Source organism: Lepus europaeus, chromosome 8 (assembly GCF_033115175.1).
Source record: "Lepus europaeus isolate LE1 chromosome 8, mLepTim1.pri, whole genome shotgun sequence".
In the NCBI taxonomy this organism is placed as follows: domain Eukaryota; kingdom Metazoa; phylum Chordata; class Mammalia; order Lagomorpha; family Leporidae; genus Lepus; species Lepus europaeus.
In genome coordinates this window covers 37538089-37561553 of record NC_084834.1, presented here as the reverse complement: position 1 = coordinate 37561553, position 23465 = coordinate 37538089, and the positions used below count along the sequence as shown (strand labels likewise).

At 41.0% G+C, this 23465-nt stretch overlaps 1 protein-coding gene across 1 annotated transcript in view; it reads right to left on the bottom strand.

Annotated features, from left to right (window-relative positions):
- Positions 1-23177, bottom strand: part of CLGN (calmegin) — a 57829-nt gene extending 34652 nt beyond the window's left edge. Inside the window, exons 1-5 of the mRNA XM_062199582.1 lie at positions 23081-23177; positions 10686-10838; positions 7694-7767; positions 6982-7040; positions 2270-2411 (exon numbers count right to left, since the gene is read on the bottom strand). Coding sequence (XP_062055566.1) covers positions 2270-2411; positions 6982-7040; positions 7694-7767; positions 10686-10829 — 419 coding nt within the window. The 5' untranslated portion in view covers positions 10830-10838; positions 23081-23177. The remainder of the gene's footprint in view (positions 1-2269; positions 2412-6981; positions 7041-7693; positions 7768-10685; positions 10839-23080) is intronic.
- Between the last annotated feature and the right edge of the window lie 288 nt (positions 23178-23465).

Sequence of the window (23465 nt, the reverse complement as noted above, 5' to 3'; positions counted from 1 at the left end):
ATCAAATTATTAGAGAACATTGGGGAAACCCTGCAAGACATTGGCATAGGCAAAAGGTTCTTGGAAAAGACCCCAGAGGCACAGGCAATCAAATCTAAAATTGACAAATGGGATTACATCTAAAAGTTTTTAGGAAAGTATAATTAAAATGTAATGTGCATTTTCTATAAACATTTTGAATCTCCTTTTTATTTAATTTAACCAAGGAAGCAAATTATCTCTATAATAATAATCACAAAATCACTGATGAAATATATTGAACATGACAAAAAATGAAAGACATCTATATTCATGGATTGGAATAATTGTTAAAATGTCCATATAATCCAAAGTGACCTACAGATTCAACCCAATTCCCATCAAAATACCAACGGTTATATCATAAATGTCCATGGTATTTATAGTATTTAATAAAAACTCATCATATTATTTAGCCCAATTCTCTTTATCAATACTATGAAAAGACATACATCCCTCTCATTCTTTACATTTTTTTTCTATTTTTTGCCAGGCAGAGTTAGACAGTGAGAGAGAGAGAGAAAGAGAGAGAGTTATAGAAAATGAGAGACAGAGAGAAAGGTCTTTCTTCCATTGGTTCACTCCCCTAATGGCCCCTACGGCTGGCACTGCACTGATCTGAAGCCAGGAGCCAGGTGCTTCCTCCCGGTCTCCCATGCGAGTGCAGGGACCCAAACACTTGGGCCGTCCTCCACAGCCCTCCTGGGCCACAGCAGAGAGCTGGACTGGAAGAGGAGTAACCAGGACTAGTACCTGCCGCCCCGACCGGGACTAGAACCCGGGGTGCCGGCGCTGCAGACAGAGGATTAGCCAAGTGAGTCACAGTGCCGGCCTCTTTACATTGTTTTTAAGCACATGAAAGAATGCAGGGTAATTCTTGATCCTCCTTATCTTTCGTCAGGATCATTATTTCATAGTTCCTTGAGTTATTTTCAAATATTTGCTACCAATCTTGCAAGCCATTTTTTGTTTACTTGCCTAATGGTGACTTGTACTGAAAATATTAGATGATCCATTTCATTATGGAGGAGTTAGAATTTATTTTCCCTTGCCCTTTCATTTAAGCCACAAAGGGTCAAACAGAAAGTGATATATTCACATAAGTTTCAAGAGAAGAGTAGAATTATCTCGAACTCTCAAGGAAAAAGAACCAGGTCCCGAACAATGACAAAATAATACCGAGTTCAAATGTTAGTCCCAATAAGTACCCAAATAAAATTTCTAGTTTGCTTAAATAATTGTCACATACATTTTGATATTACTTAATATTTTAGTTCATTCAAATGACTTAATGTAGATTAAACCAAAGTATCACACCTGAAATATTAAGCTAATGACACAAAATTTTTGCTGTATTTTCAAAAATCTCTAAAATACACAGAGTATTTTAGTTATATCATATAGAAACATATTTAACATGTTAATAGAGAACTGAAGAGATGTTCTAGAGGGATATAATTTACCACTCATGATATTTTCATTTATTTCACTTTGCATACCTACTTTTTTGATATAAGACAGGAAATAACATTTACACATTTTCTTTTGGTTTGTAATTTGAATTTTATCAGTTTTATCATTTTGTTTGCACAATTCATTTTTGTTTCATAGCAGTGTAGTGAGATGAACTAGAGAAATTTATGTCCCTGATTTTATGACACTGTACATGCAAGCAACATCACTGGTTTATATCAGCACTAGGGGTAGAGGGGACTGTCTGTGGGAGTGTGTGACCATTAAAAAGGGTCCAGCCCTGAAAGACGCTACTCTGCATCTGTATTCCCTTTCTGTAACAGCGATATTCATGAGTCCATTCTGAAAATACTGAAGCTAATATGACGGTACTAAAAAAAAAGATAAGCTTATTGGATCCAAAAAATTTTTGAAATCTATGCAGTTTTTTCATAATACATTTTTTTCATGAACTTTCTGAAGGTCCTTTATATTTAATTGCAAGTCATTTTAAGAAGAGTTCAAATAAAAATAGTGATTTTATCATGTATTATGTTGATGGTGGCAGAATTCTACAAATTATTAGAGCATATATTATATGATTTTATCATTAATCTGCTTTTCATTGAAATTCTCAGAGTGCTTTTATATATGTATGTGCATTTGTTTGTTTAATTGAAACTGAAAAGGAACACTTGGATTTTTAAACCTATTATCAAAACATACGCTATTTTCAGAAGACAGATTACACTAAACATAAAAATTCAGAGAAAATACTCAATAACATAACAAGACTTACTGAACTATCAAAGGTTTGTCAGCAAAAATGAAGGGTTTGGCCAGTATAGCAGATATTGCATGGTGTTTTGCTCTAGATTTCAATACTAATCCTCTGTCACCAGGTACCCGGTTTTCTTTCAACTCTTCTATTTCCCATCTTCCTAAAAAATAAAGCAAAGGGAATTAAACTAAAGAAGAAAACACTAACTTAAATTATTTGTCAGTAGTTGTAGTTTTTTTTTTTTTCCATGAAGGTACATTTGGGCAAAATGAAACCAAATTATAAATCATGTACTGGTATATATCTCTGTAACCCTATGTATGCCTGCTCTGTTTCATTTTCCTATCACAAGAAGGTTACATTTTCTTAATAAAGTTCTAGTTTGTGAAAACTAATGAACAGCAAATGCTATAGTATCTGATTGAGACACTTTTAAACTGGGTTAGTTTGGTTTTCTCTGAGTGACTCTTTAATGTAGTGAATTATAAAATGTGGTTTGTCTCCTAGGGTCTATCAATACTGTACTTTTAATTAGTTGAATGACTTATGAGGCAGACAGACAGACAGAAAAAGAGGGAGAGAAAGAGATTGCGAATATTTGCCCATATGCTGATTCACTTCCCATGTGCCTACAAGGACACAGCCTGGGAGTCAGGAGAAAGAAGCCAGGAACCCATGGCAGGTCTCCCACATGGGTGGCAGGAAGCCAACTACTTGAGCCATCACTGTCTCTCAGGGTCTGCATCAGCAGGAAGCTGGAGTCAAAAGTAGAGCCAGGTATTGAACCCAGGTACTCTGATGTGGGACACAGTTATCTTAGTGTCTCAACTGCTAGGCCAAATGCCTATCCCTTACACTGTATTTTTTTTTATATATATATAGGCAGAGTGGACAGTGAGAGAGAGAGAGAGACAGAGAGAAAGGTCTTCCTTTGCTGTTGGTTCACCCTCCAATGGCCGCCACGGCTGGTGCGCTGCGGCTGGCGCACCGCGCTAATCCGAAGGCAGGAGACAGGTGCTTCTCCTGGTCTCCCATGCGGGTGCAGGGCCCAAGCACTTGGGCCATCCTCTACTGCACTCCAAGGCCATAGCAGAGAGCTGGCCTGGAAGAGGGGCAACCGGGATAGAATCCGGTGCCCCGACCGGGACTAGAACCTGGTGTGCTGGCGCTGCTAGGCAGAGGATTAGCCTGTTGAGCCACAGGGCCGGCCTACACTGTATTTTTAAAATGAGGTTTTAAAACAACATGAGACAAATTGCATTCTTAACTCAAAATGTGTAAACTCGCTCTATTTATTGTACTTTGAAATGCTTAGTGTTCATCAGCCACTTTTCTTATGTTAGTTATTGTAGGGATTTAAATTTTACTTTGAAAAACTAAACAATTCACACAAACCCTTCCCAGGTTAATGCAATTAGCTCTCAGAACTCATGGCTGCATCTATGCACATCTTGTTGGGCTCCTTGTAGCTCAAAAGTTATACTGGAGTCTACTTCCTCTTCTTTTTTTTAGGAACATGAATTTAATGTGTGGAAACTTCTAATTTTGAAAATTACAGATATTGTCTTTTCCAGAACTAAATTCAGTAAAACCTGCTATTTCCTAATGCTATGTCAACACCAAATATTGACTAATGAACACTTCTGAATCACAGATGCCCTTGTATTACTTTTTTTCTTCTTAAAAGAATGATGTTGGATTAGCAATGTCTATGAATCAAAAAAGAATAATTTTTGGTCTATCACTGTGTATACTTTATAGCACATTAAATTTTTTTTTAAGTTTCTAAGTTTCTACCCACCTCCTAATTTTGGTTGTTTTATAGTGTTTTTTAAAATAATCATAAAACTTTTTTGAGTACTGACTTTGTGCCAGATGCTGTTTTTTTTTCTTTTCAACTTTTATTTAATAAATATAAATTTCCAAAGTACAACTTTTGAATTATAGCAGCTTTTCCCCCCATATCTACCTCCTGCAACCATCTCATCTTCCACTCCCTCTCCCATCCTCTTCTTCATCATGATTCATTTTCAATTATCTTTATATACAGAAGATCAATTTAGTATATACGAAGTAAAGATTTCAACAGACTGCACCCACAAAGACACACAAAGTACAGAGTACTGTTTGAGTAGTAGTTTTACCATTAATTTTCATAGTACAACATATTGAGGGCAGAGGGTCTACTTTGGGAGCAGGTGCACAGTGACTATTATGGTGTTAGTAATCACCCGAGGCTCTTGTCATGAGCTGCCAAGGCTATGGAAGCCTCTTGAGTTCACCAATTTTGATCTTATTTAGACAAGGCCATATTCAAGCAGAAGTTCTCTCTTCCCTTCACAGAAAGGTACCTCCTTCTTTGATGGCCCATTCTTTCCATCGGGATCTCCCTTACAGAGATCTTTCATTTAAGTCATTTTCTTTTTCTTTTTTGCCACAATGTCTTGGCTTTCCATGCCTGCAAAACTCTCATGGGATTTTTTAGCCAGATCCAAATGCCTTAAGGGCTGATTCTGAGGCCAGAGCGCTGTTTAGGGCATTTGTGATTCTATGAGTCTGCTGTGTGTCCTGCTTCCCATGTAGGATCATTCTCTCCTTTTTAATTCTATCAATTATTTGCAGACACTTCTTTTGTATGGATAATAATTATCAACCTGAGGTTCGACCCAATGCTCAACATGGTTTGATTTCAAGAAGCATAAATTTTATCTTTTGATTTTTAAAGATATTGATACTAAAGGATTTTAAAAACAAAATTGCTTTTCTTCCAATTATGTACTTAGATTTATCATCAAAGAAAAAGGTAGCACCTGACACTTTAATTTTAGAAAAAACGAGTGTTTTCCTCACTCAAAATTAAACAGTAACTTCCTCTTAACTGAATCATTTGCCCAAATTATGGACAGTAGTGGAAAATACAAATTCCGTTATAAACAAAATTTCACAAGGACTTTTCATTCATTGTGGCGTAGAGGGTTAAGCCGTTTCCTGCAAGCTGGTATCCCATATGGGCATTGTTTCATGTCCTAGCTGCTGTACTTCTGATCCAGCTCCCTGGTAATGCACCTGGGAAATCAGCAGATGATGACCCAAGTTCTTGGGCTCCTGCTACCCACCAAGGGAGACCCAGATGGAGTTTCAGGCTCCTAGCTTTTGCCTCGCTCAGCACTGGCAGTTGTAGCCATTTGGAGGGTGAACCAGCCAATGGAAGATCTCTATTTCTCCCTCTCTCTCTGTAACTCTGCCTTTCAAATAAATAAATAAACCCTTTTTATAAAAAAAAAGAATTTGTTTTTATAATACATCTATACTTCTTTTTGTTTTTTTTTTTAATTTTTGACAGGCAGAGTGGACAGTGAGAGAGAGAGAGAGACAGAGATAAAAGTCCTCCTTTGCCGTTGGTTCACCCTCCAATGGCCGCTGCGGCTGGCGCACCGCACTGATCCGAAGGCAGGAGCCAGGTGCTTCTCCTGGTCTCCCATGGGGTGCAGGGCCCAAGCACTTGGGCCATCCTCCACTGCACTCTCGGGCCACAGCAGAGAGCTGGCCTGGAAGAGGAGCAACCAGGACAGAATCCGGCGCCCCGACCGGGACTAGAACCTGGTGTGCCGGCGCCGCTAGGCGGAAGATTAGCCTATTGAGCCACGGCACCGGCTGATAGACCACATCTTAATTTCAGGGAAGCTCTGTCAGTGGATTCTTAAAAAACACAAAATTAAAATAAGTATCCACCTAACGCTCTTGGGAAAACTGTGAAGTACTGAATGTCCATGTTTGAAGCCAAGCATTCTGTCTGATAACACATGCTGTATCTGTGCGGATCTATTGTACCCAGCATGGCATGACTTGGCAGATTTACTCCGTTTTCGGGGCAAACTGTTCTCTTCTATAAATGGAGACTACGGTAGTGTTACTTGTTCTTTACAAATAGTGGTGTTCTTGATGGAGCAGAGAAGCACAAGGGATCTGCTGGGATGGAGGACACTTTTTGCAGAGGAAAACATATGAGTGTGATCTTTATCTTATAACAAAACTGACACTATGGAAAGGAAATAGATGGCTGACATCCCACACAGGCCATTACTGCTTTGTTGTTCTGATGCAATGGTCTGTTGGGGTCTGAGTGTGAGGTTACATGCTAGAGGAAATCCCGCCATCCGTCACCTTGACAAGAGGCTCATCTTGCTCTAGGATACACTAATGGAGGAAGCTGGTTTAAGACCAGAAGGAAGAAATTATCCTGTAGTCCTGTTAGAACAAAGATGACCCTTGTCACCTCGTAATGCACTTCCTTCTCAAAGCCTGAAGATGATCCTATTAGAGTCTGTGAAAACAGATGTGTGGGCTTCAGAAGGAGCCACATGCTTTGCAGCTCTCATTAATCAGCCTTTGTTTTGTACTTGTTAGGAGAATCTTGCCATAAATCATAATCTGATCTTGCTGTGCCCATGCTTGAGCTGGAATGACAGTAGCCAGAAACAGTGCTCAGGAAATTAAAAAAAATAACTACAATGGAGTGAAAATTCAACTGTTCCGAGTTAGAAAACTGGATGGTGACTCAAGAATGGGATTTCCAGAAATACTGAAGAAGGACTAGATAAAAGACTGAACATTTTCTTGTGAGACAGGGTAAGGTTTTGGGCCAACATAATTTAATGGAAATACAATCACAAAAGCTAGGGAACTCTGGGTTGCATTGGTTATATTTAATATTTAAATAAATATTTTACCATCATATATAGAAATCTCTGCATCGGAATCATCTTTCTTTGCTTTTGATAAGACCCACCTACAAATAAAATTGAAAACACACATATGTCATTAAAAATAGAATAACAATTTATACATACACACATTAGGAACACAGCAAAAGATTACCCAGCACAGTCACTGTCCACTCAAAAATAAATCAACATATAGAGGTTAAATAAGGCTGCCTGTAAATAACCCTGTAAGGCTGGAGTTACGTCACATTTCAAGTCTGCAATTCATCAGCTGCATGCCCACAGACAATACACACTAAGGCCCGGTGTCTTCACCGGTACCACCGTGATAAATACAGCACCTATCCACCTGCTTAGGGTGGTGTCCAACACACAATAATCAACAAACATTCATTTCTATTGTTTCACCCATATTTAAGATGGAACAGTAACTCAGACTGGTCATCTGAACTTAGATTGTTAGTATCTGTCCTAGAGAATGAACAAATATTACTCCTCATATTCAAGATGTATATTTCTCTATTTAAATGAATACTCAAATTAAACATGTCTATCAATGACAAAAAAAATGTGTTAAAGACCATTTTCACACTGCCAAATAAAGTAATTTAAAAATTCTTATAGATCTGTAGTACAGCTAATTCTCATAGATCGATGACCAATTATTTAACAAAGCTACTCAAATCGAGAAAAACACTCTCTTCGACTTTTTACTTACCCAGCCAATTTTCCACTATCAAAGGTTTCTGCAAAATATACTTCGCCTATGGGTTGAGGTGTCTTATATTTAATCTAGAAAATAGGTTTTAAAAATCTGTTAGTCATATTCACAAACACTTTCATTAAATGATCTTGTAAGTTAAGAATATTGCATGCAATGGCTATCTAGGGGATACAGATATGGGATGGCCTGGCCTCTGCCCTCAAGACATTAGAAACACTGTGAAGACAAATACTCTGTGTATGGAAACAGAAGATTCTCTGACATTTCCTAACACAGGAGGGATGGGAGGAAGTATTTTGAGGAGGCCAAGACCTTAGGGTTTTGGTAGATGGCAATATTTGGGGACAAAAATCATAGAGGTAAAGGAAATACCGCAATAAAAAGCATATTAGGGCCGGCGCCTTGGCTCAGCAGGCTAATCCTCTGCCTTGCGGCGCTGGCACACCAGGTTCTAGTCCCGGTCAGGGCGCCGGATTCTGTCCCGGCTGCCCCTCTTCCAGGCCAGCTCTCTGCTATGGCCTGGGAGTGCAGTGGAGGATGGCCCAAGTGCTTGGGCCCTGCACCCCATGGGAGACCAGGAGCAGCACCTGGCTCCTGCCTTCAGATCAGCATGGTGCGCCGGCCGCAGCGGGCATTGGGGGGTGCACCAACAGAAAAGGAAGACCTTTCTCTCTGTCTCTCTCTCTCTCACTGTCCACTCTGCCTGTCAAAAATAATCAAAAAAAAAAAAAAGCATATTAGATGAAAAACTTAATAAACACATGGGCTACTGTGAAATCAACTCTTAAATTTCATTGGTAGGTGACTAAAAGATGATGATATCATTTTCAGAGATTATTAATGTACAAAAGAAAAAAATTCAATGGAAAGAGCACTGGGTAAAAAAAACCAGTTCTTGGTACGATGTGGTTTCAAGTGGCATGTAAGTGTTGGCTGCCATGATGGGGGTGGTGGTGGTGCTGATGGCAATGTGGAGGCTATTTACTCCTAAAACACATCTGTGAGGGAAGTGCTCTTATGATGCCCATTTGACACGCTATGAAACGGAGAGACAAAGTAACACCTACTGTCACACAGATCCTGCGGGACCTAATAGTGTATGAGCCCAGCCTTGCTCTGCACTACTTCACTATTCAGCACTTACCAACAAAATATTTTAAGAGATGAAAGACAATGTATTAGCAAATCAACCGATAACTTGAATTGACGATGAATGAAGATAGTTTTGAGCATGGAAATAGATCAATCTGGGTCCTTCCTTTTGTAATTTTATCTGTATGATCATTTAAGGGATTCTTCCCCTGAGCTTTTAGGGAAAAGGACACAAAAGTATTTTTTCTATTTTCACTGCCACTACCCTTGTCCTCCTAGTCCAGTGTTTCCTATCTTTTTAAGAATATCAGTAATTAAACAAAATTCCACATAATTACTTGCAGGGTCAAGATTTGATTACCAAAAGTGCCAATCTTCTATGAAGTTTACTCAGTGACAACTTCAGCATTCCCTGTACTTTTGTAGCTGGTAAAATGGTGATTTCATAGGATGCTTCCCTCCCTTTAGACCACTCTTTTTTTTTTTTTTTCTTTTTTGACAGGCAGAGTGGACAGTGAGAGAGAGAGAGACAGAGAGAAAGGTCTTCCTTTGCCGTTGGTTCACCCTCCAATGGCCACCACGGTCACCGCTGCCGGCACACCGCGCTGATCTGATGGCAGGAGCCAGGTGCTTCTCCTGGTCTCCCATGTGGGTGCAGGGCCCAAGCACTTGGGCCATCCTCCACTGCACTCCCGGGCCATAGCAGAGAGCTGGCCTGGAAGAGGGGCAACCGGGACAGAATCTGGTGCCCCGACCGGGACTAGAACCTGGTGTGCCGGCGCCGCAAGGCGGAGGATTAGCCTAGTGAGCCGGGGCGCCAGCCCTAGACCACTCTTACAATCATCAGTGTTTAATTTTTTCCTTAATTGTTACTTCACCATGTCTGAATTATGCAAGTGATAACATTAGGAGTATCAAAAATTGTTCTTTCCCAATTCTCGTCATCTTCTCAAATTATCACCAAACATAGTCAAGAGTGGTCCCTCCTTGTTCATTTCTTTGATGCATTAAACTCAGAAAGACCCTTGAATCAGATGTACCTAAGTCAGTCATTAGCACTTCAACTACTTATTTTGTAGATCATACAACTAGGCTTTCCTTGTAGAATTTAAAATTTAACAAGGGAAACAGAGCATTCACTTTAAACAGCTAAACAGCATTTACATTTACAAAATTAAAAAAAGAAACCCATTAATCAAAGGAAATGGAGTAAAAAAGTCCATAACAACTATAAATTATTCCTGTTGGCTGTTTAAACAGTGCCTGGCACAAGACAATGACCACTTCCTCACCATCAAAAACATTTCTGATGATCACACTGCTGGATAAGAACCTTCCTCAGTGTGAAAGCTCTTATGTACAAACATCACTGTCAAGTTTCCTACAAACAGTGTCAATGTCAACAAGGCCATCCCAGAAACTCGGGGCAGCCTTGCCCCAAAAGCCAGCCTCATCATCGCTTCCACTTCTAATTCATACTTCATGTGCACATTTTCTTTACTCACAGAAATAAAGAAAAGCCACTTACTTTGCTTCTTAGAAGGACTGAAAATTATGCTACTTTTTATGTCATCTGAAAAAGTCTGACATTATCAGAAATAAAACCAAACACCTCATTCTGAACTAAAAATCTTGATCCTTTCTAAATAGTGACAAAATTTGATTTCGATAGTAAATACCTTACCTGTATTAATTTGCTAACAAAACTATAGCAGTGGCATACAAAAGTTTCTATTGTGTGTGAGTACTCTAGAAACTACAGCAAGATTGGAAAAAAAGCAATTTTTAAAAATTTGTGTAGAGAATGAAGAGTTTTAGACCCAAAATGAATTTGAAGAGATGAGCTACTCCTACATAAAGGACTAATTTGTAACTCATTTCCTGGTAACCTTACCTCTGAGGAAAGTTCACCTGTATTAACATCAGTCTCTTCTGAATTTTCCTCAAAGTCTTCCATCTCAACACCATCATCCAGGAATTCTGCATTAATTGAGATGAATAGAAGACCCAAACCTAGCCAAAAGTCTTGGAAATTCATATTGATTATCTGTGGAATTAAGTAAACAGGGAGAAAAAGTTGTGACAGATATGTGTTAAGTATGAAGTATTGCTATGCTCCTAAATCTGTATATATGGAATATGTGAGATTTGTTCAGCTTATATAAATAAAAATTATTTTAAAAAGAAAGCATTTCTCTTTAACTCCTCCTTTATTCTAGGTTGGCTTTTCATTTTATATACTTATAATGTTACTGGCATGTTTTGAAGCCTTATTATTATTATTTTTTTTTGACAGGCAGAGTGGACAGTGAGAGAGAGAGAGACAGAGAGAAAGGTCTTCCTTTGCCGTTGGTTCACCCTCCAATGGCCGCCGCGGCCGGCGCGCTGCGGCCGGCGCACCGTGCTGATCCGAAGGCAGGAGCCAGGAGTTTATCCTGGTCTCCCATGTGGGTGCAGGGCCCAAGCACTTGCGCCATCCTCCACTGCACTCCCGGGCCACAGCAGAGAGCTGGCCTGGAAGGGGGGCAACCGGGATAGAATCCAGCGCCCCGACCGGGACTAGAACCCGGTGTGCCGGCGCCACAAAGCAGAGGATTAGCCTGTTGAGTCACGGCGCCAGCCTGAAGCCTTATTTATATATGTGAAAGGCAGAGCATGAGAGAGAGAGAAAATCAATCTCCCATCCACTGGTTCACTCCCCAGATGGTCACATCTAGGTCTCAGCCAGGAGCAGGGAACTCCATCTCCATCCTGGTCTCCCATGGAAGCAAACAGCTGTGACTCCAACCAGCACTCAGGTATGGGAAGCCAGTGTCACAAGCAGTGACTTAGCCCACTGCACCACTAAAGCCAGCCTCTCTAGGTTGGTTTTGAAAATGAAATTAACAAAATTATTTAATTAACAGAATCAGATAACAAAATTATTTAAATTAGACCTTGAGCAAGTAAAAATACAAACTTCAAATCTCTGAAGAAACAGATTCTACAGGTACAGGCCTTCTTCCAAAAAACAAACAGGCAATGTCACAAAATTTAAAGACACAGACAACAGTGATAATCAAACCTAATACATGGACTCCATTAAAAGTAGAAAGTATCAAAATTCTAAATATTTATACTTACAATGTTCCTTAATGTGTAGGTACAATTGGAAATTTTTATAATTTAAGTAAAATTAAATAACTACAAATGCAAAGCTATTGTATATTTATATTTAAACACTAAAATACTAAAAGTATTTTTTGCAAATTTAATGTGATAATGTTTTACTTAAGTCACCACTTAAAGATCAAATATGGGACTTACTGCAATCATGTTGACTGCTATAAAGAAAGTGCTTCTGCATTTACCTTTCTTATAATTTTGTGACTACATAATTATCTAATCATATCTCTACTCAAACCCTGCAAAATTTCTGTTCTTTCTAGTGTTAACTGAAATGAGTGGAAGTGAAATAAAATTTGGCTGTCTCTTAGCAGAGGAACATGGTTTATATAATCATGTCCTCCTCTACTCCCAATAACAAATATAATAAATTCAAGCTTTAGTCCTTGATGCCAATGGACTTTTAAATTCCAAGTAAATCTGGACATGGACCACATGTGGCAGCCAGTCTTTGGTTGCAAGGTGATCAGAAATCCCCCCAAATTATCATCAGCATGAAAACTTTTTTAAAAAAGTAGATGCCTAGAGTGAATTCTTAGACCCTTCAAAATATGCTTATAGGCTTATGTGGGTTTAAGAAACACAGATTCACAATGAGATAGCATCCGACATCTACCAGAATGGCTACCCTCAAAACAATAATACATATTGGGAGTAAATGGAGAAATTGGAACCTTCATACATTGCTGGAGTGTGTGACTATAAAATGATGCTAATACCTTTAGAGAAAACTGTGTGGCAGATTTTCAAAGTGTTAAAAATAGAATTTTTGTATGTATATAGTATATATTATTATATTAATATATATCCCAGCAATTCTACTCCTAGATATCTGTCCGAAGAAATTAAGACAGATGTCCACAATAAATCTTATATATAACTGCTGAAACATTTTTCATAGTAGTCAAAAAGTGGAAGCAATCCAAATGTTCATCAACTGATGGATGGACAAACAAAATACAACATAGTCTATTCTATTCCATCATTCAGCAATGAAAAGGAATGGAGTACTGCTACATGCTACAGAACAGATGAACATCAAAAACATCTGGAGTCTGGGGCTGCCAGGAGAGTGCAGGGGAAGGCAGGCAGGCAGTGGTTGCTCTAGAGCGTTCTAAATTCATCCAATCCTATTTTCTATATTATGGTTCTTCCTAACTTTCTGTTAGCAATACAAGGGTCCTGCAAAAGTAGAATTAAAAATAAATTTATTTTGTTGCAAAAAGCCTTGTTTTGTTTTGTTCTGTTTACAGTAGCTATCTCGGGAGGTGTGAGGAGGTATCATATTGTGGTTTTGATTGATTTGGATTTCACTAATGATCAGTGACACTGAGCATCTTTTCATGTGTTTGTTAACTATTTGCATATCTTTTCTGGAAACATGTCTATTCAAGTCCTTTGCCCATTTTTATATTTTTATTTGTCTTCATTGTCCAGTTAAACATCAGGTTGTTTTGTTGTTAAATTTTAAGAGTTCTTTACAGATTCTGAATACTGAAACATTAGATAAATTAGTACTTCAAAAAGTTTGTGGAGAAACTGAATTACAATGAGTTTGTTTTGGTGTAAAATATTTGAAATCTAGGTGCAATTTTTTTTCATAACACATTTTCTATGAAAATTTTGAAGACTTCTCATATGTATGCATTTCAAAGTTTTTGGACCAAAATAAATGTATCTTTTAATTTCACTTTACATGAGCTTTCTGAACTACTTTCATATGATTTGCAAATGTCTTCTCCCATTCCCTGCATTTTTTTTCATTCTATTGTGTGATTTGATGAACAGAAGTTTTAAATGTTGAAATGAAACAATTTATTTTTTAGTTGTGTATTTCCTGTGTCATATAAAAAAAAATCATTGTCAATCCAACACCATGAAGTTTTTCCCTGGTTTCTTCTAGGAGTTTTATAGTTTCCGTTCTTATGACTAGATCTTCAATTCATTTTGAATTGATTTATGTGTATGAACTAAGGTACAAGGCCAACTCCATTCTTTAGTGTGTGGATGGCCAGTTTCCCTATTGGTACTTGGTGAGAAGACTTATCCTTTTCACACTGAATGGTCTTGGTACCTTTGTTGAAAACCATTTGAATAAATCCATGAGAGTTTATTTCTAGGCTCTCTATTCTATTCTTTAGGGGCATGTGTTTATCTTTATTCCAGCCCTACACTAATTTGAGTACTGTTGCTTCGTAATAAGTTTAAATTCAGGGAGTATGACACCTCAGGCTTTATTCTTCTTTCTGAAGATTGACTTGAGACAATAAAATTAAGGATAGATTTTTCTACTTCCGCAAAAAAATTTCACTGAGATTATGACAGGGATTGCACTGAATCTGTAGGTTACCTCGGGTAGTACTGACATCTTGGCAATATTACTTCTTCCAATCTATGACACAGGATGTTTTCCATTTATTTACATCTTCTTTAATTTCTTTCTGCAGTATTTGTTGGTTTTCATTGTACAAGGATTTCTCTTCCTTGGCTAAGTTTATTCCTAAGTATTTTATTTTTTGATGCTACTGTAAATGAAATCTTTTTAATTTTCTGTTGTAGTATATAGAAATGGAACTGATTTTTTACATTGACTTTGTCCCCTGCAACTTTAACAAATTTATTAGTTCTAACAGATTTTTGTTGTTTGTGGAATCGTTAGGGTTTTCTACATATAAGATCATTTCATCTCTAGAGATAATTTCACTTCATCCTTTTCAATCTGGATGCTTTTTATTTCTTTGTCTTGCCTAATTTCTCTGTGCACGACTTCTAGCACTAGGTTGAATCACTATGACAGAAGAAGGCATCCTTCTCTTGCTCCAGATCTTAGAGGAAAGTTTTCAGTCTTTCTTCATTGAATCTAATGTTAGTTACTGGCCCGTCACATGTAGTCTGTATTAGGCTGAGGTACCTTCCCTCTATGCCTGACCTGATGAGAGCTTTTAATCATGAAACAGTATTCAATCACGTCAAATGCTTTTTTCTGTATCAACAGAGATGATCAAGTGTTCCCCTTCCCTACATTCTATTAATTTGGTACTCAGTCAGCATTCTCCAGAGAAACAGAACCACTCCCTGCCCACCCCCCACCCCGTATGTGTGTGTATGTGTATGTGTGTGTATGTATTTGTGTGTATGTGTATGTGTATGTATGTGTATGCATGTGTGTATGTATATGTGTACGTGTGTGTGCATGTGTGTATTGTGTATGTGCAGTGTGTATGTGTGTATGTATGTGTGTATTGTGTATGTATGTGTATTGTGTATGTGTATGCATTGTGTATGTGTGTGTATGTGTATGTGTATGTGTGTATGTGTATGTGTGTGTATGTGTGTGTGCATGTATGTGTACTTATTTACTCATGAGAAGGAACTGGTTCTTATGATTATGGAGGCTGAGAAGTCCCAGGATCTGAAGTCAGCAAACTGGAGACCCAGAAGAGCTGGTGTGTTCCCAGCTCATGTCTGAAGTCCGGAGGTACAGTCTGAAAGCCAGCCCATTCCAGACCAAGAAGAGTCAATCTTTCAGTTTAAATTCAAAGGTAGGAAATACTGATATCTGTTCAAGCAATCAAACAGGAAATATTCTCTTTCTTCTGGGAGGATCAGACCTTTTGTTCACACCCTCAACTGTTTCAAGAAGGGCAGTCTGGGGCTGGCACTGTGATGTAGTGAGTAAAGCTGCCATATGGGCACTGGTTGGATTCCCAGCTGCTCTACTTCTGAGCCAGCTCCCTGCCAACGGCCTAAGTGCTTGGGCCCTTGCACCCATGTGGGAGACCCCAAAGAAGTTCCAGGCGCCTGGCTTTGGACAGGCCTTGCTCTAGCTTTGTAGCCATTTGGGGAGTGAACTAGCAGATGAAGATCTCTCCCACTGTCTCTAACTCTGCCTTTTGAGTAAATAAGTAAGTCTTTTTTTTTAAAAAAAAAAAAAAAAGGGCAATATGCTTTATTCACTCTACTAATTCTAGTGCTAATCTCCAGAAACACCCTCACAAGATACACCCAACATAATGTTTGACCAAATATCTGGGCATCTCATGGCCCAGTCAAGTTGATACATATGAGTAACCATCACAGCCATCTACTCTTCAGTAACCAAAAGCCAGGACTTATAAGTCTCTGGGATTGTTTTATTTTCTGTTTAGCATTACCTTCACTAATATATACTGTTTACTAAGACTTAGTGTTTCTTTTTCCTAATTAGAAAGACACAGAAGCGATGGAAATACATCACAAGATATAATAGAAAATACAGAAAGAACCATAACAGTGGAAATAATAGTTGAAAATACAACTTTGTTGAGTTTTCCATAACAAAGAACTACAAAGCACTCAAAGGAATCTGCAGCTGACATCACTAAAGAGAGAAACTTCTCCCTCTCCCTCTCCTTCTCCCACTGACCACCTGACATTAGTGAAATACTCAGAGCTGAAAGCCTGGATATGGGAATATTATTTAGTTGTACTAATTACAAGAACAAAATATCTCTGTACATTGATTTTTAAAATCATAGCTACATACTACAGTTAAATTACTAAGTAACACTATTTTCCAAAAATTGAGTTTATATAAATTAGAATGATATACTTATTTATTCAGGATTTATATATACTACCTGCATGTAACTGGAAAAAATAGCATGAGACAAATTGGAAAACACAAAACAGGCAAAAATCTAAGCTCAATAGAATTGGGACTCTAATTTCTGTATTCACGGTGCTTCAAAGCATTTAGTACTCGGCAATTAGGAGCAGATACATGTTCAAAGAGTGAATGACAGCAGAAAAGGTTAAAAAGAAGAGAGGCTGGCGCCGTGGCTCACTTGGCTAATCCTCTGCCTGTGGCGCCAGCGTCCCAGGCTCTAGTCCCGGTCAGGGCGCCGGATTCTGTCCCGGTTGTTCCTCTTCCAGCCCAGTTCTCTGCTGTGGCCTGGGAGTGCAGTGGAGGATGGCCCAAGTGCTTGGGTCCTGTGCCCACATGGGAGACCAGGAGGAAGAACCTGGCTCCTGGCTTCAGATTGGCGCAGCACGCCAGCCACAGCAGCCACTGGGAGGTGCACCAACAGAAAAGGAAGACCTTTCTCTCTGTCTCTCTCTCTCTCTAACTCTGCCTGTCAAAAAAAAAAAAAAAAAAAAAAAAGAGAGAGAGAGAGAGAGAGAAATGTTACCAAGCAACAATTTAGGATGAGTTTGTTGTGATGGTAGCAATTTCACAGGAGGTTTCCAGGCAAATAGGGCAAAAAAAGAACCTACTCTATATAAAAGTTTCCAAGATCTCTAGAGGAATGGAGAATTCTTTTCCAGAACTTAACTCCAAGAAAACTCTATGGAATGAATCCTTATAGATGTCTTTACACTTTTATGAGGGAGAAATAGTTATGTCGATGCTTCTAATATTGGTCCTCTAACATTTAGGGTAAATTATTAAAACTTAACATAATGAAAGCCTTTTTGTAGAGAAAAGTGTTAATGGTTCAGAAAGCTTTCAGGTTTATGATCTAATTTAATAAGTGAGTTAATCATATTTTAAGTTGGGCTCTACTTCTATGAAGAAAGATTTTAATGTGCATTTTTTAGAGTCTTGCCACAGACATGTAGCATTTTTACAGCTCAAATCATAATTTACTTAATAGAAAAGACAGTAAACAAAAATTAGATTAAAATATTTGTTATACTAGAAAGAACACTGGAAAATATTTCACTGAAATTAGAGGGAATTCTTGAAATTACCTGGCTATGTGGCATACAGAAAATTCACCTTTGAAAGACCTCAGATGAGATGGGAGTGGGTAATGGTGGCACCTTATAGAGGCGGCCTTCTTCTAAAGAAGCTGCAAAACTAGACCTGAAATGGAACTGCTTTCATGGAAGCAACAAGCATGCTTCAGAGAAAGTTGTATCAGAGAATTGTTAATTTCTTGATAGCTAATAGCTCACCCAATAAATTCAGGCGAGGCCAGCCAGCAGATAATAAAACTCAGCACTCACTAATTCATTCAAGAAATATTTATGACTGTCAGTTATCCACCAGGCATTACACTAAAAACATTAGAAACTATTCACAGTAATTAGCAAATGTGCAGTCATTTATCTGGAAGAGTTACAGTCAGGATGGAAAGTAGACAGTAAACAAATAACCTAGGTATGATATGTAAACTACAGTAAGTGACAAAATTAAACAAGTTGTGACAAGGCCAGTAATATGTGGTACAGCAGAGCAAGCTGCTTTTGGCACCAGCAACCCGTATGAGAGCATCAGTTTGAATCACCCTTATTCTGCTTCTGAGCCAGCTTCCTGCTAACGTGCCTGGAAAGGAAGCAGAAGATGGCCCAAGTACTTGGGCCCCACCATCTAGGAAGGAGATCATGCTGGATTCCCCGGCTCTTGGCTTTGGTCTGGCGCAGACCTGGCTGTTGTGGCTATTTGGGAAGCAAATCATCAGATGGAAAAATCTCTCTCTCTCTGTCTTTCCCTCTCTCTGTTGCTCTACCTTTCAAATACATACATAGACAAATCTTTTTTAAAAAAAGTTTTGACAGTAATTTGGGAACTGAATTTCTGTGCCATCAAAGGGGCCAGGGGAAGCCTCTCTAAGGAAGTACTATTCAAAATGAGATGCAAGACAGAAAGATTGGTTTCCTCAGGCCATGTACAAAGGAAGGCAGGTGACAAAACACTGAAAAGGGAAGGGCAGAGCAAAAGGAGTAAGAGCTACTGCTGAGTACTTCCTGGGTTTCAACCCCGCTCATTCCAGCCTATCATGTGAGGTGAAGGCATTAGTATCCCATGTTACGTAGGAGGAAAGTGAGGGGCAGGAAGGCAAGTAATCATTTAGCCAGGGCTACTAAAGAAAACAGACAAGACCCAAAGTCAGGTCTAGCTTCAAGCTCTGCATTTTGTTCATCAAGGCTCTACTGTTGGTGGTTAAGTTGTTTAGTCTCTACTAAATGACAGTAAGGTCCTAGGCCAATTAAATACAGTACAAGGCTGAATATTTTCTATTATGTTCCATCTTTTAGACCTAAGTTCTAATTTGTGTGGCTTTTATATTTAAAAAGCTTTATTTTGTTGTGTATCCAATGTGATACAAGTATGTTTAGTTGGTTGGTCAAATAGCCTTTTTTTCAGAAAAAATTTTGAAGCAGCTTCAAGGGCACAAGAAATATAAAAAATAACAAATATATCTTATATTTTATGATACCCTAAAATTTGCCAGAGACTGCTCATGCCAATTTCTGGGTATTTAAGAGGATACTTGTATTTCTAGTTAAAAGGCTCAAGGATAAGTAGTCAGTTTTACTACTGGAACTACATACAGCATGCCATATACTGTAAGTGCTTCTAGCTGTTTCCTTTTCTTAACAACAAAGTTTCTAGGAAGACCGTCTCTATTAACTGCTAATGTGAAAAACTTCCTTTGAAAGGCAAAATATTATTCTGCAAAGATGTCCACACTCGGATGCTGTGCATGTTAACTCTCATTGCTAAAGGGGCTTTGAAGATGGACTTCAGGTTGCCAGTTAGTGACCTCAAAATAGGCAGAAGAGCGTGGATTATCCAGGTGAGCCCAATGTAATGCCAAGGGTACTTAAAGTGGAAAAGGAAGAGAGAGCCAGGCAAATGAGCGCTCAAGAGTAAGGGGGACTCCAACCACCACCGGGGCTGCTGAATGAACTTGGGAAAGTGAAGTTATCAAGTTCCCCTTCTTCCCCTTTCCCTGGGCCTCTATGGTAACCAGTCATGGTAACTGACAGGCCCACCTGCCTGGCTAGCTGCCCACAAGCCTATAATGTAGTGGTTTGGCCCTGGGCCACTTGTGTCTGTAAAGTCACATAGGTGGCTGGGGGCATGGGTAGGCACAGCTGCCTGGGGATGGCCGTGGGTGTGTGGATGCGTGTGGTTATGAGTGAATGTGGCTATTGGTGTATGCAGCTATGTGTGGCTGTGAGATGCTATCTGTGAGTGTCTGACTGCCTCCACACACACACAGGTATCTCCTGTGGCCCCACTGCCTTGAGGTGGGCAAGTGGTTGTTCCTGGTGCATTTTTCACCACCACTGTGAGTAAGGGAGATGTAAATCCTCAGTCATTTGTTCTCGGACCCATTGGAACCTGGATCTGCTTGTCCTGGGCCCTAAGACCCTGGGCATACAGAGGCCCTCGAGGATGGAGGAAAGAGGCTGGGAGCCAAGGAGTGTGAGCAACCTCAAGAAGCTGGAAATAACCCTTACCGGCCATCAGCAAGGAGGCAGGGACCTCAGTCCTACAATCACAAGGAACTGAATTCTGTCACGGCGCTGAACAGCCACGCACTCAGATCTCCCCCAGAGCTTCCCATAGACTGCCCTGCTCACATCTTGATTTTCAGCCCAGTGGAACCTGTGTCAGACTTCTGACTTACAGAATTGTGAGAAAATGCACTTGTGTAGCTGTTAGACGCTAACTTCATGGAACTTATTATGGCATTCGTCCTGTATTCCTAAGTTCTGGTTCCTTTGAAAATTAACGTAGAAATGTTCCGGCCACCCAAGTCTTAAGCCTTAACAATAAGGATGACAGCACTTTTTCATTTCTTCTACTGCCTGTTGCCCCTCTGACCTTGCGGCCCACCGGCTCCTTGGCGCCCTCTCCTCTCTGGGTTTCCACGGAACCATTTCTGGTCCTCTTCCTTTTCTCTGTCTCCTTCATGGGTACCTTCTCGAATCTTCTGAAAATGTTGGAGGAGCTACTTAGGAGTCTAGTCCCAGGCTCTTTTCCTACAAGTACTCTTGCCTTCTATCTAGAAAAGCTAGCCAATTCCCAAAACTTATTCATAGCTCAGAGGCCACTTTCTAGTTGCAAATTATCTACTCGGATATGCCAAAGCTTGCATTAATTTGAACATGTTCTTTCCTCTAAAATCTGCCTTCTAATTCCCTTTTCCCATTAACTGCACCTCAAGTCAACCAAATCAGTTAGTCACCTTACCATGACCTGAAGATCATACCTCACTGATCTCCTATGTCCCTGGTAACTAAGTCCATTTGCGTATACCTGGAATGTTTCTGTGTTCCTGCCATAAACTTAGTTTAGGAACCCATTCTTTCTGAAAATGATTAAGAAATTGTCATTTTTGCTTCTTCGTTTCCCTTCTTCCTAATCTCCAAATCCATCCTCTGTCTTCTCGCTGGCATATTCTTTTCTCAAAAAAAAAAAAGGGGGGGGGGCAGTCCGGCACTGTGGCATAGCAGGTAAAGCCACTGCCTGCAGTGCCGGCATCCCATGTGGGCACCGGTTCAGGTCCTGGCTACTCCACTTCCTATTCAGTTCTCTGCTATGGCCTAGGAAAGCAGTAGAAGATGGCCCAAGCCCTTGGGCCCCTGCACCCACGTGGGAGACCCGGAGGAGGCTCCTGGCTTTGGATCCGCGCAGCTCTGGCAGTTGCGGCCAATTGGGGGGTGAACTGGCGGATGGAGGACCTCTCTCTCTCTCTCTCTCTATCTCTGCACCGCTCCTTCTCCTCTCTCTCTGTGTAACTCTGACTTTCGAGTAAAGAAATCTTTAAAAATAAATACATACTTAATTGGCTGTTTATATAAAAGTTCAATTACTCTCTGTAGTTCTCAGCATAAACTCTGCCCTTTCTAAGATTCATGTCCTTCACTCTTAACACTCCCCTGCTTACAAACTCAGGCTTCTGTATATACTATTTCTTGATCCCTTCGTGCTGTTACCCAGTTCTAATGGCTGACTGAGGACTCAGCCAATGCTGGTATGCTTCAGGGGTGTTTAAATAATAATCAGCTTATTATTGAGAGATGTAGTTGTCATGTGTTTCCAGGAACTCAAGTACAGAATGGTGTATTGGAAAGTACAGTGAGCATGGCAGCTAGGTCTATTGTTAAAAATGCTCTGGTCCTGTTTTCTCATGTGTGGATTGGAAGGGTTGAACCAGACTATCACAAGGCGTTGAGGATGACAATTCCAGTTTTCTCATTAAGAACACTAACATTTATTAGGGACTGACATCAAGCAGTAGACATAACTTACAGCAGAGTCCAACCCCTAGAGCACAATCAACACACATCGTCTACACGCATGAAGCTTATTAACAGATGACAAAGTTTAAATGTGATTGGAAGATCCAATCGATTAGACGTGAAGGTAAAGCTGCAAACTGAAAAGGGGCCAAACTTAAAGGGATGCAAACATTTTTGCTGGTTTTTAGGCATCAAGGTTTCCCTAAAAATTAACTTTCTAAGTGAAGACTTTTTCCCAAGGCTACGGTATTTACTTTGTCTCTTTCTCTCCAGAGCCTCGTTGCTATTTGCTTTTAAAACCCAAGCAAGTGCCTCCTCCTGGTTACTTGGGCAGATGCTATAAATAAATTCGGCTAAAGTGTCTGATTGATAGTAAACAGGCTTCGGGAGATAATGAGTCTCGCTCGGGTAATTAGGGCTTCTACTGCACGCAACCCAATCCCTTAGCTCGCTCCCCAGGGGCGCACAACGGTCCCACAGCAGCCTTCCTGGGAAGTGGCCGGGGCGCGCCGGCAACCGCCCGCTGTAGGGTGGGTGCCTTCGTCTGTACAGAGGTGGGGATCTGCACAAACAGAGCCCGGTTTGTGTTTGTGTTTTTGCGTGGCGCAGCCGGGAGAGCGACCAGCGGCCGGACCGCCCCGGGTCCCTGCACACCCCCTCGGGAGTCCGCCCCGGGGCTCGAGCTTGGAACGGGGCTGAGACGGCAACCGCTGGAGTAACGGACTCTGCGCCCCGCGGCCCCGCAAGCCCGCGGCGGGAGGCCGCGCTAGGCAGGTGCCTGGCCCTCCCTGAGCCGGCCCCAGCCCCGGCGCACGCAGCAGTCCCCGAGGGCCCTTAGGACCCGAGGACCTCCGTCCGCCCAAGGCTGGCCGGTGTCCCAGGACGCCAGCAAAGCGAGCCACAGAGCCCCCTCCCTGCATCCCCACCCCCGAGCTCAACATCCCCCGCTCTCACCAGGCTCCAACCTGGTCAACCTTCGGAGCCGCAGGAGAAATGGGCGCGGCCCGGAGACACCCCCACCACCGCACCCGGCCCTGGGGGAACCAGCCACGACTCCAGCTCCTCACCCGGCCCCGGAGCAGGGGGCTGCCGCTCACACACCTGTCTTGCGGGTTTGTTCCCGGTAGTGGCAGCTCAGATGTCCGAGTCGCTGCCACTGCGTCCCGCCGTCTCCCTACACCGATCCGGCCTGCGGCCGCCCAGCAGCGACTGCTAACTGCGCGTGCGCGTGCGGCGGCCGGCTGGCGCGGGAGGCGCCTGTGGCGCGCGCCGGCGGCGCGGAGCTCAACGGCCGCGGGGGCCCCGCGCCCGAGCGCACCCCCGGGGCCTGGCCGTGGCAGCGTGGGCCTCCCCTCCCGGGGTAACCCAGAAGAAATTTCTCTTCCTCACCCCGAGGTTCTCCTGGCGAGTCTACCTGTCGTTGCACGCTGAAAGTTACCTCAGTCACGTGTTTGCACAGCGGCGTCCCGTTCACGGGCGCGCCAAG